The 22,482-nt window shown below is 40.1% G+C and overlaps 1 protein-coding gene across 4 annotated transcripts in view; it reads right to left on the bottom strand.

The window, feature by feature from the left end:
• Positions 1 to 661: 661 nt before the first annotated feature.
• The window catches only part of HERC4 (HECT and RLD domain containing E3 ubiquitin protein ligase 4), a 30,295-nt gene continuing 8,474 nt past the window's right edge, over positions 662 to 22,482 (bottom strand). For 3 of the 4 annotated variants that reach the window (XM_030951181.1, XM_030951182.1, XM_030951183.1), the window contains exons 6-26: positions 22,204 to 22,425; positions 20,175 to 20,266; positions 18,857 to 18,987; positions 18,016 to 18,176; positions 17,577 to 17,653; positions 15,407 to 15,531; positions 14,816 to 14,875; positions 14,224 to 14,335; positions 13,704 to 13,893; positions 12,534 to 12,706; positions 11,469 to 11,585; positions 10,450 to 10,473; positions 9,855 to 9,953; positions 8,530 to 8,697; positions 8,290 to 8,433; positions 7,259 to 7,425; positions 6,394 to 6,460; positions 6,100 to 6,182; positions 3,566 to 3,749; positions 2,923 to 3,025; positions 662 to 2,030 (exon numbers count right to left, since the gene is read on the bottom strand). In XM_030951181.1, coding sequence (XP_030807041.1) covers positions 1,822 to 2,030; positions 2,923 to 3,025; positions 3,566 to 3,749; positions 6,100 to 6,182; positions 6,394 to 6,460; positions 7,259 to 7,425; positions 8,290 to 8,433; positions 8,530 to 8,697; positions 9,855 to 9,953; positions 10,450 to 10,473; positions 11,469 to 11,585; positions 12,534 to 12,706; positions 13,704 to 13,893; positions 14,224 to 14,335; positions 14,816 to 14,875; positions 15,407 to 15,531; positions 17,577 to 17,653; positions 18,016 to 18,176; positions 18,857 to 18,987; positions 20,175 to 20,266; positions 22,204 to 22,425 — 2,708 coding nt within the window. In that variant the 3' untranslated portion in view covers positions 662 to 1,821. The remainder of the gene's footprint in view (positions 2,031 to 2,922; positions 3,026 to 3,565; positions 3,750 to 6,099; positions 6,183 to 6,393; positions 6,461 to 7,258; positions 7,426 to 8,289; positions 8,434 to 8,529; positions 8,698 to 9,854; positions 9,954 to 10,449; positions 10,474 to 11,468; positions 11,586 to 12,533; positions 12,707 to 13,703; positions 13,894 to 14,223; positions 14,336 to 14,815; positions 14,876 to 15,406; positions 15,532 to 17,576; positions 17,654 to 18,015; positions 18,177 to 18,856; positions 18,988 to 20,174; positions 20,267 to 22,203; positions 22,426 to 22,482) is intronic. The other variant, XM_030951184.1, reaches the window with a different exon arrangement.

Genomic DNA, 22,482 nt, shown 5'->3' with positions numbered 1-22,482 from the left:
ACTTCATGTGCACAACTGCACATAAAGCCCTTCTTTCTGAGTAAACACCAACTCTGTGCATCACAGGAAACAAGACTCCCATGGGGAAAACCAGCACTTGGACATGCAATAATACACAGGGGAGACAGGAAGAAGATAATTTTACATTAGCCACTTCCTAGCTTTTGAATATCTACCCTTGCAATCTTGGTGTTTCACAATAAAAAATGGTGGTTTAGTGTTACCTGGTAAAATGACTGCATAATACCTTTTTTTCCTCTTTCTTTTCTCCTTTTCTTTTTCCATGCACAATAAGATTAAGCTGCTTTTGTTGGTTCCTTGTCTTTTGCAAGAGGGAGGATTTCCGAGCCAGGTAACAAATGTTGGAAAAGATGGAATATGGGCTGCATACAAAGAAATTACTAAGAGGTTACACTGTGTGAGAAAGCTGTAAAAAACACTGTTAAGGAAAATTTAACTGTACTGACCTTTTTTTTTGTATTATATCAATATATACTGCCAGCACAGAAACTGGATGTTATACAGTTTATTGCAATGACTGCATTTCCCTGCTTTTCCTAGTTGTACTCTCCAATTTAATGCACTGGAAGTTCCTCTCCAGCTGAAGAACTCTGCTTGCTGCAAGCATCCGTACACATCAACCAACAAAGGTTTTCATTCAAGTCTTTTATTATAGCTTGAATTTTTTCACTGCATTTAAAAATCTAAAAAAAATAAATATTTGTTTCACAGCTGCAAGTCACATATGCATTAACACCACAAAATCTGGAATTTAACCAGAGAAGGAAAAGTCAAATCCAAAAGTGTCCAGCTAAGCACAATCGTCTCAGGGCAATTATACTAAAAATAAAATCTTAAGAAAAAAGGGAGAGGGGTGTTAAAGGTTATTTCAAATGCATTTATCTGAAAAAAAGTGAAAATTCTATTAGAAACCATAAACTACGCTTTCAGCATTTAAAAATAAACGTTTTAACCTCTTGACAGCACCAACTGGCTGGTGCACCTTTTTCTTTTCAGCTGTATTCTCGACACACAACTGCAGAGGTTTCAAATCATAAATTAACCTCTTTTATAACTGTGTCCACTTAATTACAGAATCAGTCCTTAAAAAGAAAACAGTGTCTCAAGTCAGCTTGTCCATCCACATGTTAAAAGTGCCATTGGATGCGGTTTTGTATCGGCACTAAGTGACTGCTTCATGGATTGTACATTGTGAAGATGAATGTCTCTTGAACAATCACTTTCATTATTAAGGTTCTTAAAACAAACCAGAAAAATAGATATCTTCAGAAATCAGAGTAATCACTTTTTTTTTTTGTTAAAAGCCATAAAATAAGCTCATATTCAATTACAAGCAATAGAAACCATACTGGTATTGGAACAGAACTATTTTATCACAAAAATTTATTATTTACAAAATGAAAAGTTACCAAGTGAATTTATCAGGGAAGAAGTTAAATGTTCTTACTAAGTGATCTGAAAAACTGAAGCAAGTCTCTCATGCACTCACACGCCAAATTGTTTGCATAAGGTGAAATGTTAATTCTTGCTAGTGAAACTTGACTCCCATTCACAATACTCTCATTTTTATTGTAAGATGGCAAAATCCACATGGCTCTGTACAGGAAGGTATGTATTAAGACAGCTCCTCAGTTTTGGAAATGATTTTTTTGGCTCTCATGTATATCCATACCACTGAACATTTTTTGCAAATAATCAGTTATATTATCAACTGCATCACTTAATCCACTGAATTTACCACCACAAGAAAGACACGAAAACTCAATGATCCCACGGTACACGGAACTTTCATTTCTCAAGTTATACTAAACTGAAACCTTCATAGTGGTCTATAGCCTGGATCAACTTAGATTTCAGGGTTTCTTTATCAGTGTATTTTGGAAGATCAAGAAGATTAAAGCAAGTGTGAGCTACGGGCAGGTAATCTTCTCCCCCTCCCGTTGGCTGGATGACCAGTTTCAGACACTTCATCCCAAGGATTGGAATCCGATCGCTGCCTGTCAGAAACACTGCCAAGAAAAAACAGAGGCTTGTAATTGGAGCTAGCTGAAGACTCTCTGTGTCACATATGCTGCTCTAATCACTGCTGGCCTTCTGTAATCATTCCAGCAATGGCCAGCTTTTCACACCAACATTCTGTGAAGTCTGGAAAACAGGGAATAATGACTTCACCCTGTCTCTACTTTCTACATCTGAGCTCATAACTGTAATTCAACAAGTGATCCATAAAGGAAAGTATTTCATTTCAGCATACGAAACCAAACAGTCCTTAAAATACGATAAAGTTTTTCATGCAACAGAACCTTCTAACTTAAAATCTACTGGCTGTATCTTTACTGATAATTTCCAAGAATCTCGTAAACACAGAATGTGTTAGTTTGTTCAGTAAGTAATTTATCTGAATTGGAAACTAATCTGTGATCTATTCTAAGCAAATCCTCACTCACAGCAAGCTTTACTTTATCATCTGTACATTACCACTTACATCAGCACCCTGACAGATTTACAATCAGTTCCTACTCCAAATTTCCATCTCTGTGCAGTGAAAAACCTGGAGGATGGGGGCTATATGTCAAAGCACAGGAAAAGATATCCTAGTTACCAAATAAATGTCACCAGCAGATTAGATTGTTGGTGTTTTGGGGGGTTGGCTTTTCTTTTTTTAATGCTGCTCTGAGCCACTGTGATCTGTAACTACCCATCACCCAGAATGACTCGGGACACCCCCAAGAAAATGAGCGAAAAGCTCACAATCAATTTTTTCTATCATGATTTTTTCCCCAAATAGTTAATCACATTATTACAGACAAATACTTACAGCTGCCCTCTTACAGCAAGAGCCTGAAATCCCAGTGATCCTGTTCAGTTAGAAACTTCTGTGAAATGATTTCAAATACTTACACAAAAACTGTTTTTTCTTCTCCAAAGACAACTCGTGAAAAACCTCCCAGAATATTTTAATTGTAGGATGGTCTGCCCAGTATTCTCCTTTGTATTCTGTATTCTAAAATGAGCAGGAAATGAGGTTATTGCTTGCTCACAGAACAGTTGGACAAGCTGACACTGCAGCAGAATGAATGCAGTTTGTGTACAGGCACACAGCAAGTGACACACTACTGCTTTCCATTTTTCTTCAGCTGCTCAGTCTGAATTCAATACAGGGACAGATGCCTGTACTGCAAAGCATTTTCAATCCCAAAGAGACCAAGTCTCACTGAGCTCTGACAATCGAGAATATTTACTTTTAATAACTCTGTGCAATCACTTCACTTTCTCATGTCTAATATGAAAGACTGTATAGCTGCCTCAAGGTTCTGTGGATTTTTCTGCCTCTCCTCAAAGGCTGATCTCCTTCAGAAATTCGATGGAAAAAGTTAAAGCAGGAAGGTAAATAATATTTCAGGATCTCCATTCACTGATGTTTTAAGGTCTCAATAAATAACAGGAATCAAGTTAATTAAAACAGAGCTCAAGAGGACACCTAGCTGCCTTTGCACCCTGAAATTAGAATGATACAAAAGCAAAAGCTAACTATGGTTCTTACCTTCTCCAGCTCCTTCCAGTCATAATTTGTGTTCCCAATCACCATTGCCTGCAGCTCACTGGGCTGGAAGAGCTGAAGAACTTTACCTCCACACACTTTGTGGAAGCCTTCGTGGAATGCACTGTATAAGGAAGCCACAGATCTATTGAAGATGTAATCCACATATGCATCTACAAAATCTTGCCTGTACAAAGAGAAAGAAATAATTATGTTAAGGAAATAAAGAGGAATTAGTACAGGTCATCCTTCTACCAGTAAACCAGTGGCCATTTCTGTACAGAACAGAGCACAGACAATGAAGCAACAAGGAGCCCAATACATTGTATTGTCTGCTTTATGTTACAACCACAGTGAAGATAAAATGGCACATGAATGTATTTCCCCAGCACACCCCAGAGGCATTCTGCAACAGAAAAGCAGGAACATTTAATGTTATATACTTCAGGCACTACAAACACCTCCCTTATTTGTGTGCATTGCAGTGAACTGGACTCACTGGCAACAAGCTGAAAGGCCTGAATTCCAGGGAGTGTCTTGAAAGCTACTAATCAAACTCACTGCTCTATTTTTTTAAATTAAAAAGATTACCATATTTGCACTAAAAATGCAAATCAACTTCAAAAGGACATTTGAGTCTTGCACAGTAAAAAGACCAGTGCCAAGGAGCTGGGATACTGAGAAACAGATGGCCTGTTATCTGTGCTTGGTACAAGGAGTTCTCAGATCCTGCTGGAAACATCTCCAGCAGCACTTAAGGAAGATCTAAAACTTCTTGGTGTGATACAGCATTTATGGTAATTTCTGAAATCAATGCCAGTGCACACTGTTTAGTTTCTGCACTGGCAGTGACCTCAGCTGCACATTACAGCCATCCCACCAACACATGTTCATGTGCAAAGAGAGAATGCATTTCAACACCACCCCCAGTCCTTGAGTAATATCACCAGCAGTTTACAGAATCACAGAAACACATTTAGATGATGTGTTTATTGAAGCTGCTGCACTGAAAACGCTGGAGATGACCAAAGTGGTGATCCACACTCCTCCCCTTCAGCACTCCATGAGATCTCCTCGTTACCCATGCAGGGCAGGTAACTTGTGTAACACTAACAGTGCAAGGCTGCTCCAGGGAAAAGTCACAGTTTATAAAGTAATTTATGTTATAAAATTAACTGAAGCATCAGGGAACATTTAGAGCTTGGGAAAGAGGAATTCTTCATTACTGCAAGACAATGTGTGGTAACAATGCAGCAGGCATTCCATAGGCACCTTGAAGCCTTTCCCATAATTCAATTTTACAGTCACTCAGTGACAGAACATCAAACCTACACCAGAGGACTGCAAAGCTACAGTGTTTCCCATGTGCAGTCAGTTCTCATGGACTGTGCTCTTTCCATTCAATTCTCCCTTTAGCCTGGGAGAAGTACAAGCACAGAGAACTCACAAAGATTAAAGAACAGACTGGAAAATTCTGCAAAAAGGGGACAAAAGCACCAGCAGGTATGTTCTGCCTATCCTCCAGGAGCAGAAAGGGAACAAAGGGCAGGAAAGGCTGTTTTTATAAATAAAAGTTACAGAATCACTGACCAAGGAAAAAACCCCTCCTGTCACTCCTCTTCTGACAACAACACTGGATTAACTTATTTAAGGTTATCTGCTCTACAAAGAGAAGACTTCACTGCAATCATACTCATGTGTGAATGAGGAGTTGTAATAATGGCCCTTAAGTCAGAGTTCTCATCATTACTCACTGAATTTCAGTGATATTCAGCTTCCTGCAGTGGGGCCTAAAGAGTTCAGCTTTTTATTTTCTCACATCCTACACTGCATTAGTGCACAACTCTGAACTCCATACACACAGTGTTAGTTAACTCCCTTCACATTTATTTAGACAAAACAATCCCTCTGGGCCTGTGACCCAAAGACAGCCTCAGGCCCCAAAAAGCACAAACAGCAGTGAACTGCAGGGCAGCAAACTGGGGGAACATGACTTCATTACCTGAGGCTGGAACTGGAGCACTAACCCCTGATGTGCAAACAGACCAAACTGCTATCTGCCTGAAAAACTGGTGACCACTGTCCAGCTTGGCAGCCTCTGGAAGGCTTCTGGCCGTCCAGGGTGTAACTACTGAAGGCCTTCAATAAACAGCCACATCAGTAACTTTGTCTAGCCTCTGTCCTAGGCAGGCACTCCAAGGCATCAGCAGCACCTCAAACATTTTTAATCTTATAAAATGCCTATGACTGGGCTTGAAGGGGACCTCTAAAGATCTAGTCCAACCTCCTGCCATGGGCAGGGACCAGAATTGGCCCAAGCCCTGTCCAGCCCAGCCCTGAGCACCCCCAGGGATGGGGCACAGCCTGTCTGTGTCAATGCAGGACAGCTCTTGCAGCAGCACAGCAGAGAAGAGCTTGGGAAAACAGCCAAAGCAGGTTTGCCTCCAAGAGCAGTGTCAGAGCTCAGCAAAGGGAATTTACAGCAGCCCAGGAACCCTCCCAAGGCAGCCAGCAACACTGCAACCCACAGAACTCACCTATTTTGTTTGACTACAGGAATGTCAGCACCTTTAGGAACAAGCTCCTTAATTTCTGTTGTACCAAAATTTTCCACAGTGATCTATTTGAAACAAAGAAAAACAGTGCAAGTCTTATTTACTGCATAAATACTTCTTCCCACCACTTAGTTAAAGCAACATGAATGGCAGACACAGGAGCTAAACCTCATGGGAATCAGCTGCTGATGCTTTTGTTCAAACACTCCATCAGAGGCAATTAAAATAGATGGTGTGAGCTTGCAAGACATATTTCAAACACTACATAAAACTTACAGTAAAATTAAGACAAAATGCTTCTTCTATGTCATCCTCTGGATAGTCCAGTAGCTGTTGCATTCCCCTGCAAAATAAGTTACAAAATACTTGCACCAGGGGAAAGAAAAATGGATTTATTTTCCTGAAGTGTTCCTTATGCTTTGATAATTCAAATTTAAGGAGTATCTTTCTACTGTTATTTCATTCATTATCTTACTGACTTGCACCTTGTGTAGTGCTGGGAAATTCCAAGCAATCATTTCCTTCTGGTATCCCATGGGGTGAAGAGAGAACATTCCTGTCCTAAGACTTCAGCTAAGGGGTTCCCAAAGCAGAGGCAGTTGGGACTTAAAAACCCCTGACTGGCTCTTCCACTGACACCTCTGATTTCTCCTTGAATCTATGAAAACCTTGGCATCCACAACACAAAGGCAACCAAGCATCCTTCTCTGTTCATTTGAGCCTCCTACCTGCCAGTCAGTCCTATGCAAACCCCTGGTCAAAAGGAAATATTTAGCATGTATTTGTTCCTGAAATAAGCAAAAGTATTTTCTTGATGGATTTAATTTAGGACTGAAACTATGTTCACACTTAGGCTTATAAAATTAGTGGCTAAAGCTCAAGGGGTTTGAATTTCAAGGGGTTTTTTCCCCGCCCTAAAATTCCTGTAGGATCATAAAGCAGAAGAGACAATCACTAACACCAAGCACTGAGACACAGGTGTTTACAACAGCAGGTGTCACATGTACCAAATGACACAGTGGCTACAATTTACTCTGAGCTGTTTACCCAGTGACTGTGGAAAGGAAATGTAATGTTCTTAGAGGAAAATGCTGATTTCAAAATTAATTTCTACCAACACCTGTTCTTCTTTCTTGCTTACCTGCCAACATCTGGCATCAATTCTTTTAAGTCATCCAGGGATGGTTTCTTATTCAATAGCTTTTTGTACAAAGCCAGAGGGAAATGAAGGTCTACAATAGTAAAATTATATATTGCTAGCCCACAGACAACACCAATCAAATGAAACAAGTCACTGTCTTCAAAGGTCTAAGAACAGAAAACAGACAAAATGGTTTAAAATAAAGAAGTTATTTTAACCTTGCAGAGTGCAGGAAGAAACGTACAGTACAGTATAATCTGAGTGAATTTAATTCGTATTTTCTTTAAATATGTATGTATCTGTAAGTACCAAGGAAAACAGAATAAAGTTTAACCAGCTGAGACTGAAATCCAGGGGAACAGAATCCTTTCTACCTAAAATTAAAAAGGCTGAGCTGCAACATATCCTGTGTTACAGGGGACCCATACTGCACTAAGGTTCTGGCTTTGTCACTGAGTTCCTATTGCACCACTCAGTGGTTTAAGATGTCAATTTTTAAAAAAAATTATTTTGGGGGGCAAGAGGGAAGAGTTCACTATTGAAACCCTCAGAATTAATTACCAAGGCTTTAAACACACCTCTGGGAATGGAAATATTCAGGTATTTGGGATCCAGCCACCCCAGTCAGTGTCCTTTGAAAGATGACTCAAAAGTCAGGGATCAAACCTTCCAAGAAAGTACAACCCCACGAGCACCCATCACCCACAAATGCAACTGCACACAGGGAGCCCTGTTCAACAGGCCACCCCCAGAATTTGTCTCTGCACCTGGATTTCCTGATTCTGCCCTTGGAATCAGCTTGTTCTGGCTACTTCTTCCTAAAACCCTGGCAGGCTTGGGGACAACCACCAAGGAGTAAACAAGGAATGGGGGAAGTTTTGATCTAACAATGGCCAAAGAAATTAAACTTTTTTTGAGAACACTTGCTTCAGCTCCTACTCTTGGCATAAAACCACCACAAATTACAATGTTCATATATTATTAATATAAATCCTGTAAGTTAAAATGACTGAATATAGATCACAGCCTACCTTATCAGAGAACCAGATCAGCCTGGACTCCTCGTAATACCTGAACATTCCATATTTGGGATCTAGCAACTCCCTCATGATGAGCAAAAAAAATTCTTTGCGAACGCCGCCAGCATCGACAGCTTCCTCCCCTACAAAAATGACCTGAAACACACAACTCAGTGAGCACTGAACTGCACACAGAGTGTCCAAAGATGTGCAAACCCATCCTCCAGCACTCTGAGCAGTGTCCTGTGATACCTTGAGGGGTTTCTTGTAGTCCACGTTCTTTGTTTTCCTGAGCACCTCCACAGCGTCCCCCACAATGTTGTCCCTCCGCACCATCACTATCAGGCAGGGGTTGACAGACTCAAACACTGGCAGGAAGAGAGAAGACAAATTCTGCCTGTGGGCCTGATCCACAGCCATCTGCAGGAAAACAAAGTGAAAAACTCCTGTCAGTATCACCAGGCCAGCAGAAGTGCACATGGGAATAACTACTGAATTTGCCCAAGTTTTCTTTGCATTCCTTTTATCTCAGGAAATATTTGATTTCAGGAAATATTTTTCCTTTACCCATTGCTTTCAGGGAAGTGTAAGAACTCAGGTTTTAACATTCCAGTCAAAATACCTTGAATAACAAAAGGAAGCAAAAGGATCCTGCATTTCATCTAATGAAGAGTAAGCTGTTTAATATAAATCTGGCATGAAACCACACATACATTAAAAACTAATTCACAGCATGAAAAACAATTCACTTAACTTGCATGATAATTTCTGTATTAAAATTGTTTGAAAAAGAAAATGCTGTTGCAAATATTCTGAATATAATAGAGAACTCTTGAGAGTTTATGTGTTTTAATACTATTTAATATTGTTAATAGAAACATTTAATGTGAACATTTCCCTGAATCCATCAAATGTTGGTTACTGACTGTGCACATCCATTTTTAAAGGCACATAAAGGACATGTATTATTAATTAAGAGCAAGGTTGTATTTTCCTACACAAGCCCATTACTTGAGCATGATTTCCATCATCTGGTTATTTTCAGACTCAGATCAATGACCCAGGTAATATTCCAAGTCTGCTCATATGGGAGGTGGGGTTGTTCCCTGGTTGTGGGAGGTGCCTGGGGTTTTATGTTTGTTTGTTTGGGTTGTGGGTTTGGGGTTTTTCATTGCTGCTTGGGGGTTTTGTACCTATACTATGGGTTGATAACACATTAAAAAACCATCTCACTACTGAAAGGAAAAGAAGTTCCTTGGAAATGTATGGCAAGTACAAAACAGTCGAATTTCAATGTGATCCCAACCCCACTGCTCTCTATTGTGTGCGTACGCTGAGATTAAAACTAGATCCTTGATTTTTATAGGGGAGAAATTACACAGAGTTAAAAAACCCACCACAAAAAGCCAACAACAAAAAACACAAAAAAAACCCCAACAAAAACCCACAAACAAACAACCAAAAAACCCCAAAACAACACCACCAACCAGCCAAACCAAAAAAAACAACAGGAACCCCCAGGGTCCCCAACTCAGGGAAAAAATAATGAATCTGAACCATTAAAAACAGTCTCCTACCTGCATCTGTATGATTGCATCTGTTTGCAAGAGAGTTGTCTTTGCCTGGGCATCAAATACAAATGGGTATGTGCAAATTATAACAGGGATCTCTGTTAACTGCAATGAGAAGAACCATGTCATAGCTCAGCTTATTCAAAAGCCACAATCCTGGTTAAAAAAACCTTTACAGCAACACTCATTTAACAGATTTATTTTACTGGAAAGAGAACTCAACCCTGACTTAATATCAATGCAGAACCAAAGCATCTTAGGAGCATTAAGTAGATTTTAAATTGTTTAGTACTTCAGCCATAAACAAACAAAAAAACCCCAACAAAAGTCAGTCAAGCCAGGCACAAACGACACTCTCACTTAGCATTTTCATTTCAGAACTGTTATTGCAGCTAGTGGGTACAGGAGTAGCCCTTTTTTCCAACTGCTGTTCCAAATTTGCAATACATACAATTACATATTTTTGCATCACAAAGATTTTTTTCAGATTACAGCCATGGCTAATTTGAAGCTTTACTCCCAACAGAACACAGCAGACAATCCTTAACATTTCTGATTTCCTTACATTCTTCAAAAGAAATCAGATTGCATCCAATCTTACCTCAGTTAATCCATGGTTGACATCCTATGACAGCATTTGCACAAAGGTAGCAACAATTAAGATGAAAAAGCAGCATTAGTGTCTGCATTAATTACTCATCTCTGATGTAGAATTTAATAAATATTTATTTACTGCTTCCCCCCAAGAGAAGGTTTACTGAGAAATAAACATTAACCATAAACATTCTAATTTGTTTATTAAATACAAGCTTGTCTTTCAACACCCTGCTTATCAGTCTTTAAAACCAGGGCTGTTGACGTACTATGTTTGCTTGGATGCACAAAATTACACACCTAAAATGTTTACTTCCACACATTAATTTATGGCATCTGCTGGTACTGTTGCAAAATAATAAAATGTGGGTGGCTAGAGAAAACTTATTAAATTACTTACAATATTCTTTCAAAGCTAAAGTCAAGGAACCGTGCAAAAACCTATCCAAGTCACTAATTCTCTGCACAGTCATTAATTTGCTCCCACTTATCACTCTTCTGTTTACAGATGCAGGAATTAATTATCTCAGTTGTAGCTGCCAAGCTCAAAGTAGAAAATTCCATCAGTTATCTGCCCCTGCAGCTCCTGCTGCACTCATTACCCAAGACAGCTGCAGCTTGCTCACTGACTGGACCTGTCTAATATGGCAATTCAGATTATTCTGGATGTTTTCCTGCTGTGGATTCTTACATTCCCAACGTTTTTGACATAGCAAGTCTTCAGTGACAGCATTCTGAATCACTTTTTAACTGACAGGTTCAAATACTGAGCAGTGTCAGTCCTAAGAATGACACCCCAGGAGAAAAACACCTTCTTAACAATTCCTCCTTAGCCAGTACCTGATATGAATCTGCTCAGCACTGCTCATCTCTGAAGATATTAATATGAAAAAAAAATTTAAAAAAAATTAAGAAAAAAATCCCCAGGCTTAGAGAATCTACGGATTTCTTTAAAGGGATAAAACAAACACAAAACATGGGAGGAAAACACCCACAAAAACTCAAATAAAAATCAACACAACTTACCATTCCCAATACCTGCTGCTGGAACCAGTTGGCATAGTCATTTCTGATATCTATCAAATCTTGTATCTCATGAATGTAAAATCTGTCATACTGTATAACTTGTCCTCTTTCATTTACCTAAGGAAGTGCAAGTTATTTTTTTATTAGTTTTCAAAGGGATATTTTTCCATGTTTTTCAAGCATTTCATACATCAGCCACAGATACCCAGCTACCAAAAAAATTCTAGAAAAACAACAGTGCCTACAAGAAAGCAAAAAACAATGTTAAAAACATGGATACATGGACTATTCAAACTTCCACCAAAGAGTGAAGGAAAATACAATTAACTGCCCTACAGTTATTGCATCACAGGGCTGCCACTCTGAAACATCGTGTGACCTCAGAGGAACAGTGATAACGCACATATTCATGTGCACTAGGGAATAAATACCTGTTCCTGTATTCACACAGGTTTCAGAGCTATGATTCAATAACTCTAGTCTTAGTTATAGTATGGACACTATTACCTGTGAGCAGAGGAACAGTTTCCATCTAAAAACAATAAGCTTAAAAAAAGAGAGATGTGGGAAAAGTAACTTTATACGGAGGCTTGTCTCTACAGTACAATTTTAATCCAGAAGCATCCACATTTTCCTAATACACACGTCTTTTCCCAAGGACTGCTAACTGGCAAAGCAGCAAGATAGTTATAAAGATCCTGCCTTTATACTCAGATAATCTAAGCCTATTTTTCACAAAAAAATCCCCCTCCAAACCACCAGATACTCAATCTGCAAAACACCCCAGAGCTGTCACCCCTTCTCCCCCCCCCTCACTTTAATCCATACAGAAGCAAATGACTGGGTAACTCTGTGTTCCCAAAAAACAGTTAATTCCATCATCATGTCAGACTGGAACGCAGAATCCCAATGATTCATGGGTCCAGATGAAGAACTACAGATATTTCTGTGGATGCAATTCTGATCTTTCACACTGATCAGTAACTTAGCTTCTACCAACTGCCCAGCACAGAGATGCTGACAAAGCCAAGCAGCCCAGGCACTGTTCAGAAACACCAAACATACTCTGTGCAGTATTTCCAGGACTCTGAAGGCTGTGTGGAGGAAATTGGTGAGTATTCTTCTGTCAGAAGGGGGAAGGCCCATCTTGCACACCTTCAAAAGGTGCACTACGACATCCTTGTAGAGTTCCACTATCTTCAGGAACAAGGGAGGTTCAAGTACAGACCACCAATTTTCTGTCAACACATGGTGAATACATAAATTTAGTACTTGTCACTGCCACACTACGTTATGTTATCTTCTTAAGAAACATGTTTGGCTAGAAAGCATAAGCATCAGTTACTGCAGACTCTGAAAAAAAAAGTTGCGGCACAACAAATGTGCTATTGTTACACATCAAATCTAAGTCCCCTGAAGTCTGTTCATCCAGACAGTGCCACAGTGTAACATTTGGTAAGAAAAGATGGCTCAAAACCTGAAATCTTAAGGGAACAGTAGTGAGAGCAATAGAAAATTATGGAAAAGGATCTAGAGCTCAAAAAACTGTCAGTTTGCTTTTCTTTTCTCTCACACCAAAAACTACTGAAAAAACCAAACTGAGATTACATGGCAAAGCGTAACTGAGGAAAATGAAAGTACCCTCTCAAAAAGAAATCAATTAATAGCAAAATATTCTGAAAACAGTTCTTTAAGCTGAATTTCTTTAAGCTGAGTACAACAAGAAAGGGTAAAGAAGTAGAGTTAAAAAACAGAGTTATTCTCAGCTGCATATTTGGAGACCACATCTTGGCACCAGCAAGAGAAGATCAACTGCCTCAGAAGCTCAGAACAGGTGCTGTAGTCACAACCAAGACAATTTAACATCTGCTCTGCAACACTTCTGTAAATTGCTTAGAGCTTGTTAGCTGTCTGACCACATAATTTTCACTTTAAAGAGCAAAGACACATATCAATTACACTGAACTACATAGCTTAATTCCTCCCAAATGGCATCAGTCCAAAAACTACAATAGCAGATGAATTCACAGGGATGGCCTGTTAACTCACCCTGAAGCAACAGAATAAGTGTTTTCTTACACCAAGCAATGTTAAGCCTTAACTTTCTCACTGGGGAATTGTAGGGAACTGTAAATACACAGCAGGTGCTGCCAAGGCCAGGTCTTCACTGATGGGATTTCTGTACATTTTCATCTGCAGATCCTTAGTTTTAAGAGTAAAAATTCAGTTTCTTACCAAGAACTTTCAGAGGAGCCTTTTCTAGGTTCAGAAGAGCTGCTCCAAAAGGAATAGCTAACGTGGTGAAATTGTTTTCATCACTCATCAGTGGGCACTCTGGTAGAGTGAGATACAGCCTCAAAGCTTCAACATCTGGTAAGGAGCTGGTCAGTTTGGGAATAAGGTTCTTTTCCAAACTAGCTGCCACCTGCAGCACATCAGAAAATTCTGTTTATTTTAATACAATTGAGATTTTAAACAAGTCCCCATGTATATGAAAACTAATCTAGAAAACAATAATTAAGAGCTTCAGTGAAAACTATTATACATTTAGACAATGACAGTAAATATTCAAATAGAATATGCTGATGTATCACCTAATTGTCACAACAAAACACAGTTTCACACATTTGCAGTCAATACATTATTGAGTAAATAAATCTATTTACAGGGCTGGACCAAGCATAACAGTAATATTTCTGGAGAGCTGTAACCCAGAAAGATAACCCCAAATGTAAAGAAAACACACAGCACAAACCTGTTGTGATATCTGAGCGTGCTCAGGCTGGATGAGTTTGTGGAAGAGTAGTCTAGCAGCATTCATGTCAACCCCTGAGAATCTAGCGCTGGTTTTGTAATGATCGTCATTGCTGCACGAAGGGAAAAACCCAGAAAGACTCAATCCTGTGTTCTCAGCAACCCAAGACTTTAACCCCTTGACTTTTAGACCTACTGACTAAGGATTTAAAATGTATCAGACTTCCATGTTTTATATGACCTTAGAAACAACTAAGAAACAACCAGAAAAAAATCTCCTCTAACCACAAGAAAATCACACAAAAGGACTTGGATGTGAACCAGCCCACGCAAGGAACTGCCCTGGAATTACCAACAACCCAGGGGTGACAGATGTGATGAGCTCTGCTGGCTTACATGGCAGCAACCACGACAGCCTGGAGCCACTCTCACTACAAAACACAGGGCAGGAAAGCAGGAGCTTCCACGGAGGGTATCAGAGCACCAATGAGGCAGGAAACCCTGGAAAGGTGTCCCAGGGACACAAGGGACACCAGGATTTGCCAGCACTAATGCTGCCCACAGGAACACCAGGTAAAAACCCACGCACTTACCTCAGTGCCAAAAAGCTCCCATTCAGGCACCCAGCAGAGGAGAACGTTCCATCAATTTCACTGAAATTAGTCACATGAAATGTTACATTAGGTTTTCTTTTTAAAAATTAGCATTTGCAATAAATAAAAACCCCTGTATTTAATCCCTAATGAATTAGATTGTGTAAAGGATGGGACTCTGACTCAAATGTGACTAAACAATTCTAGATTAAACTTCCATTCAAGACTCAGCACTTAGGACAGCTCAAATCACAGCCAGTCTTGCATTCAATTGCTTTGCATACTCTTTTATTAAAATAGAAGCAATAATCTTTGAGTTGTTCTCATATTCCTTTAGATGTATTGCTATTTTTCAATGTGCAATTAGATACTTAATTTCATCTTGTATAATCATCTAAACTGGAGCAGAGATGACACAGTCTCAAGGATCTAAACTACTCAACAAGCACGACAAGGAAAGCACAGCAAGAGCTCTGCACGTCCCAAAATCAGTAGTTACAAACAGCTCTGCTCTGTATGCCCAAAGCCCCACTAATGCTCAGTTCAGAAGCAGAATCACCAAAGACCACTCCTGTCCCTTACATCACTTACTTAGCTATCTCTACAGGAAGTCTTCCAGATGGGAAACTCAGCAATCTTTGAATAAATGTTTCATTCACAGTCCAGATCTGCTTCCAAAGGTCAGGATTCCTAAAATCATCTGGTGGCACCATGTTCTAAATAAATTGTAAAGAAAGCATAAAGAATCAGGCACACAAAATTGATTTCCAGAAAAATCAGCTCTCTGGTTGAGCTGTCTTAGCTGACAATTTGCCTACCCAGCCTACTGCAGTGGAATACTCTGTGTTTAACAGCTCTGCACGCCCTGTGAAAGCAGAGCATGCCCTAAACCCATCTCCATTAGGTGTTAATTCACACACCTTGCTAAATGGCAACTCCCTACACATCACTTGTCTCAGGGATGAACACTAACTGAGCTTCAGATGTGAGCAGCAAGCATCTCCCCTGCAGCCACCAGGAGCCACTTAGCTCCCTGCCAAGCTGTGAGCACACAGGAAAGGAGCCATTCCATTTTCCAGACAGATGTTCTTCCACCCCACTTCCACCAGGCTCCTCTGAGAATGATCATGCTTCTGTGAACATGCCCTGCCTCATCAGAGGAGCTGCATTTGGAAGTGCTGCTCATAGTGGAATTCATTTTCTAACAGCTGTAATAGTAAAGAGGAGGAGAAGCAAGATCATTGTTTTCAGTAGGAGCACAGGTTCAAAAAGAGATGGCAAATAGCACCAAAACCAAGATAAAACTATCAAGAGAAAACATTCCTCCCGAGGATGCCATCTGACAACACTGAGCTGACTCAGTGTGACAGTGACTATCTGCTGCCAAAAATCAGCACTTCTGATCCCATCCCACAGCATCAGCTTGAGGAACACTTCTGCCATTTCCCTTCCACCCAGCCAAAGAAAACAACCTGGGGAACTGAGCAGCCCAAAAACTGACCTGAGGAAATGGATTTTGGCTGGGCCCCTTAACTGGCAGGGACACACAACCCCCAGGGGTGCAGCACACACAGAACTAAGGAAGGATTCAACACAAATTACCAAACCAAAGAGTACTAAAGGGATACTTCTGCAGCATCACAGTTCATCTATTGCTAATACCTTCTGTACAGAACAAGTCACAATAACTGCATTCATACAGTCTCCAGTTCACCTCAATTAGTCACTCAGAAACTACTCCAGTAATTATGCAAATTGCACATAAAGTTATTAAGGAAGCTTTAATAGACAAGTTTTGAATCTCTATTATAAGCAATTTTCCAGTTTACACCTGCTAAGCAAGTTTCTCTCAAATATAGCAATGGTTAAAACTCTATCAGAATTTAGACAGAGAGCCCAACAAGCCAATCCTAGAAAAACTGCTGATTCTGTACATCTAGAACAGGCTGTGAGCACAAAGCACTGCTGCAAGTCTGACCTGTACTCAGATTTTCTTCATAAACATGCTTCCCCACTAAAATCCATTTTCCCTTGTGTCCAAATTAGTTTTCACCCTACATACTCAACTCTTGATGCTTCAATAATCCCCATGGTCTAATATCTGCTGAGCTGTACTGGAAACAGTCCCATGAATCTTCACCTTGTTTTTATTTTATCTCCCAACTCATCCCCCGATAGCATTTTCCTTCCATCACACTTCCACTTTGCCACTTTTACTGTAGAGTCCTTCTAGACTCTTTTAGGTACTAGGATTTAAACAGATCAATGCTTGTTACTTTAAAATGTAAGCTTTAAGACTATGATAAAACTGACACAACAAACTATGTCACCAGCAGTAATTTTTAGCAAAAAGTTCCATTTGTTTCCTTACCACTGTGGTACTTTAAAATGGCTACAGACCAGAAGACACCAAAGCTGCTGCTGTGGAGGAGGCATGAGGAGGACAGGGCAAGGAGCAAAGAGCTCAAATATTCAATCAATTCTTCCCTTATGACATGAAAAGAAGTGCATTCATCCATCAAGAAAAAAGCTCATGCCAAAAAAGTCTCAATCTCACATGACTTCTGACAGCTAACACACACTAAGGGATCCAAGTCCTCCAGCTGCTACCATGACTTGGTGCCTTTTGCTTCCACACTGCTCCAACAAACTTTACAATACAGTCACATGCACCTTCAACATCAAAATAGTTTAAATGCACCCAAAAAACTAAAATCCAACTTTCACAAGATTTGGAACTAAATTACACTTAATTTGTTACCTGTGGATAAAAGAAGTGCGCAAAACTTTGGTCCCCACCAGAGAAAATTCTCTTTACACAGTAGCACTCCTCACTGTCTGCAATAGGAATAAAAAACAGGCCACTGTGAAAACGTGAAATTGAAAATGATTAAGATACTGCAATCAACACTGGGTTACAGAAAGGTTCCCTTGGGGTAGAGCCTTGATACAACACACTGACACACCAGTTAATGACACAATGGTCAAGACCATCTTTCTCTGAGGTAAGTTCTAGGACTAGTGCTACCAGAGGCCCCCCCACCAGCCACAGGCATGCAATTCCTACAGCAGGAACCCAGAGCACAATCAAACTGTTTGGGAAAAATTATTACAATCCATAATCAGTTTAAATCTCAAGAATTTTAAGCCACTACAAAGGAACAGGCAACCAAGCAGTAAATGCATCAGCTGGTGCTTACCTGTGCTCATTGGGCACTGAGTACTGAAGGGAATCCAGTTTCCTCTCACTGTGAAGGGACTTTTCCTGTTACTGGTGGTCCCTGTACCCAGCTGCCCATTGCCTCCCAGTCCAAAAGAGTAAATTCTTCCAGAGGAAGGGACAAACGCAGTGGTGTGCTGCCTAGGGCAAAGAGAATTCAGTAACACAAACCTAAGCACTGGAACAAGCTTTGTGCAGGCCTGGCCAGGACTTGTGCTAAGCAGTGTGTGAAAGGTCCTGTCCTGCCCAACACCCACTGCTCTCCTGCAATGCCATGCCACTGGCAATGTTCCATTTACCCTCCAACAGGCAATCCTCCTTTTTTATGGAAAGGTTCCCAGAATGGAGCTGCCAGTGCTTAGCCCCTGTCTGACCTTTAGAGCATATCAGAAATGAGTGTCTGGAGACTGCCTGCACCTCCCTTCCCTTCCCATCCTGCTCAACTCCAGATTCCCCCTCTCCTATCACAGGCCTGTAAAGAACCAGCTGGGAATTTGTGTAAACTATTTTGTACTTTCCCAAACACACTTGTTCCTCAACAGGAAATGAAGTGACAGTAACAAACTCTCACACCTCACACTACTGTTCACACTGCCAGTTTAGAAAATCACAGCCTCTCAAATAGACAACTTCCTTTAGCTCTTCTATGAATGCTTTTAGAATCCCCAAAACATCACTAAATATCTTTTGTCAGGGGTCATTTTGTCTTCCCTGACCACAAAGGCTAAGAAAACCCCCACTTCATATTGCAATAGATAAAAAGTTTTATACAAAACAGGTTATGAGTAAGAGTCACAGGGTTAGCACAGAATAGACCTTACCTGCCACAGGTGATTTGTGTGACAACACTTCCCATAAGCTCAAAAACTTTCCTGGGATTTATCTCATGGCCAGTAGAGTTATGACCCAGCTGACCATAGCCTCCAGCTCCAAATGTAAAAACCCCACCTTCCTAAACAAATAAATTTTTTACATTAATATGATCATGTACCTCAGAACAAGAAACTTCACAGAAACAGGGGTTTAATAAAACTTTTCTGGTGATTTTGGCATTGCAGGGAAAGGACAGAAAATACACAGGGCACAACAGGGTCCTGAGACACAGAAGAATTGCAAGTTAACTGGAGTTATTAAAACATGGCACAGCTATGAAATATTATCTTACTTGTGTTAAATCAGACTCATCTAATTAACTTATTATCATACAACAGTCCTACCATTAACTTGTGTCATTTACAGATCCTAATCCTCATTTTCCCTCTTTCCCAGTTTTCTTGATGAACTCTACCCGTGCACAAACTCCCTCTATTGAAAGTATACTTCAGCTTTGAAACTCTGAATACAAATGTTGAAATGATTAGCCAACAGGAAGCTGCCCTGCTCAGCAGATGATCCACAGTGTGGCTGAAACAGCCACAGTATCTGAAAGCATAAGAAACCAGAAATTTCAACATTGTTGTAAGGCAAGTAATTTTTTAAGAGTTTTTGATTAATCAAGAAATTACCAACACCTTTAATGTTTAAACCAAAAACATTTTCAGAAGTTGTACACCTTACCTCACAACAACTTTGAAACTTGCCATTTTCAGATGCTTTGAAATTGTGACTCTGTTTCTTTCACCTCTATCTGCATCAGCCAGGCCCTCAGCTGGAAACCATCACCAGAACTGCAGCACCCACTGAGGAAACCCAGCAGCCTGACACTGAGTCAGGACAGCAAACAGTGCCAGGCTCTTCTGAGCTTCAGGAGGACTTGGAGAATGCTCACACACACAAACACACACAGCACTGCCCACAAAAGGTGTGAGAGCCCCTGGCTCTGCAGGGACAGTGGAGCCATGTACATGGGTGGCAATCTCTACAAGCATTCACAGTACATTCAGTACCTCAACCCAGCCCATCAGCTTTAAAGTAAGTTTGGAGTTAACCTCTATGCATGAAAAAGGAAAATAATGCAAGATTTCTTGTATTTGGTAATTTTTTTCAAATATTTAACCATTCTTCCATTCTTTCCTCAACTTAACCCCATAAATTTACAAGAAAATTTATTTAGAATTTAGTTTATTATTTCCTGTTCAGGTAGCATCTTCTCCTGGAAATATTAAAAAATTGGAGCATAAACATATCTAAGTTCTGTACCTTTGTAAGGGCAGCTGTATGATCTTCTCCACAACATATATGAACAACCTTCTGACTTCTCAGGGACTTCAGCAGTGTAGGAACATACCTGTCTGAAAGTTTTAATAGAGAAAGGTCACTTATTTTGACAATAAAAAGCAAAAACCAAATAGTTTTTCTTGTTTATTCTAATTTGGTTCTAGCCAAGCAAGCAGGTCAAATTTGTTAACACAATCACCATGACTGAGTTTATGGATCCTGGAGATGGAAGTGTTATTACAGAATAAAACAGGGACTATGACACTGAGAAACTTTGTGGCCCATGCCCTCATTTTCACTAGCACAGGATCATGTGTCAATACACAGACAACTACATATGGAACATTACATTAGACCTGGCACTGGTCATGAGAAAAGAAGATAAATTATCATTGTTTCTGTGTTTAAATGAATTGTTTATGTATTTCATGTTTTTAAAATGTTCCTGTAAGTTGGTATTGATACCTTTTCCTTAGTCCTAAAAATGGAGAACCAGACCCAGCTAAGGGATAAGGGGTTTTTACCTCAGTGTTTAATTAGGGTCCTTACTGGTGCTCCACCTGGCCAAGGTGGGATGTGCTGCAATGCACACACATGACAGGCCCCCTATGCCATTTACAGACCTTACAAATGAGCATATCTACCAAGGATGCCCCAATGGGAGGCCTGGATGAATGCTGTGATATTGCCCCATCTGTGGAATTCTACCCTGCATGGGCCAAATCTCTATTTTGCAGGGCTTGTTTTAGAGGGGACCTTGGTTTCCCAAGACAGTGTGGGGTTTTCTGGCCTCCTGCTACAAGGCCTCCTGGCCTGATAGAATCCCAGGACTACGCCAAGTTATCAGGCCTAAGGAATGCTAAGAATACTGAGGACACATAGAAGGTAGATTAAAAAAAAAAAAAAAAATCATCTTGGCATCAGTGTCAGTCTGGCTTCTTTGGAAAGTGTATTTATACAGAGTTTAATGTTAGTGACTGCATGACAGAACGGGGCACTGAACAAACAGGAAGCAAACATAACTTCCCTCCATCACTAGGACAAGTCAACTTTGTCAACTTTGCACAAAGGCAATTCTTTAAAATGTCAGTGCTAATGTCTCAAAACCTGTCAGGCATGCTAACATGTCTGCAAGAAACCCTATGAAGCACTGAGAAGTGATGCTACATAAAAACCTAGGTTACACACATTCCAAGGACTATGTAGGAGCAACTGAAGTCTCCCATGATTTCTGAAAAGTAATTGTAATTTTCTTATTACATGAATGTGACAATTTTTAAGGCATTCAGATGAGTATTTTATTTACAACCCATTTTCCCCATTTTAAATGGTGTTGACAACAATGAATCAGTAAGAAAATGTGAATTCATGACACCATCTATAGATTATCCACTACTAAACTGTGTATTAGAGGACCCTGACAGCAAACTGCCATCTTGGAGCCCTGTGAGCACATACTGTGCATGTAACACAATTCAACCAAAAAAGAAATAATTTTTTGTCTAATCTAACCACTTGCTAAAAATGACTGAAGGTCATCCACTTAGCAGAGGAAATTTTGGAAATGGTTAGCCAAAAATTGTGAATGATTATCAAAAGTGGCCTGAGAAAGGAATGTAAAAGTAAATGGCAGTAAAATATGAAGATGGCCTAATTGTGACTACTAAGGACAGCCAATTAGTTGTGATAGATTACTGCTTTTGCCAAGCAGTTTCATCCACATACAATTCAGTTCAAACTGTAACTACTGCACAGTATTTCAGTTCAATCCCATTCAGGGACAGGCAAAGAATACAAGTGAAGCAGGCAAGAGCTCCAACATACCACTGTCAGCATTCCCCCGACACCGAGGAAACACCTCTGTGCCTGCTCTGTGCCATCCCACGTGGCACTGGCACACTCCAGCAGCACTGCCCAAGGTTTGCTGTGTCTGCTCCTCTCCAGGAACACTGCTCTCCTCAGATCCACCCAAACCCTTCAGCACAAACCCCCCGAGGCAATGCTTCCTTACCAGTATCATCATTAACACCCAGCTGCCCAAATTTGTTGCGTCCCCATCCAAAGATGGCTCCAGAAAGAGTCAGTACAAAACTGTGAGCTCCTCCTGCTGCAATCTGTGCAAAAGGGATTCCCAGCAGAGATTTAATCATTTGTGGTGAGGTCTGTTTGTTATACTCATAACCTAAGCCCAGCTGGCCATATTTGTTTTGTCCCCAGGAAAACACTTCACTTCCTGTTTGAAGGAAAAAATAAACAACCAAGAAATACAATTAATATAGTTTAATAATAC

This window comes from Camarhynchus parvulus, chromosome 6 (assembly GCF_901933205.1).
Source record: "Camarhynchus parvulus chromosome 6, STF_HiC, whole genome shotgun sequence".
Classification (NCBI taxonomy): domain Eukaryota; kingdom Metazoa; phylum Chordata; class Aves; order Passeriformes; family Thraupidae; genus Camarhynchus; species Camarhynchus parvulus.
The sequence above is the reverse complement of the archived record's forward strand: the minus strand, read 5'-3'. Positions and strand labels throughout refer to the sequence as shown.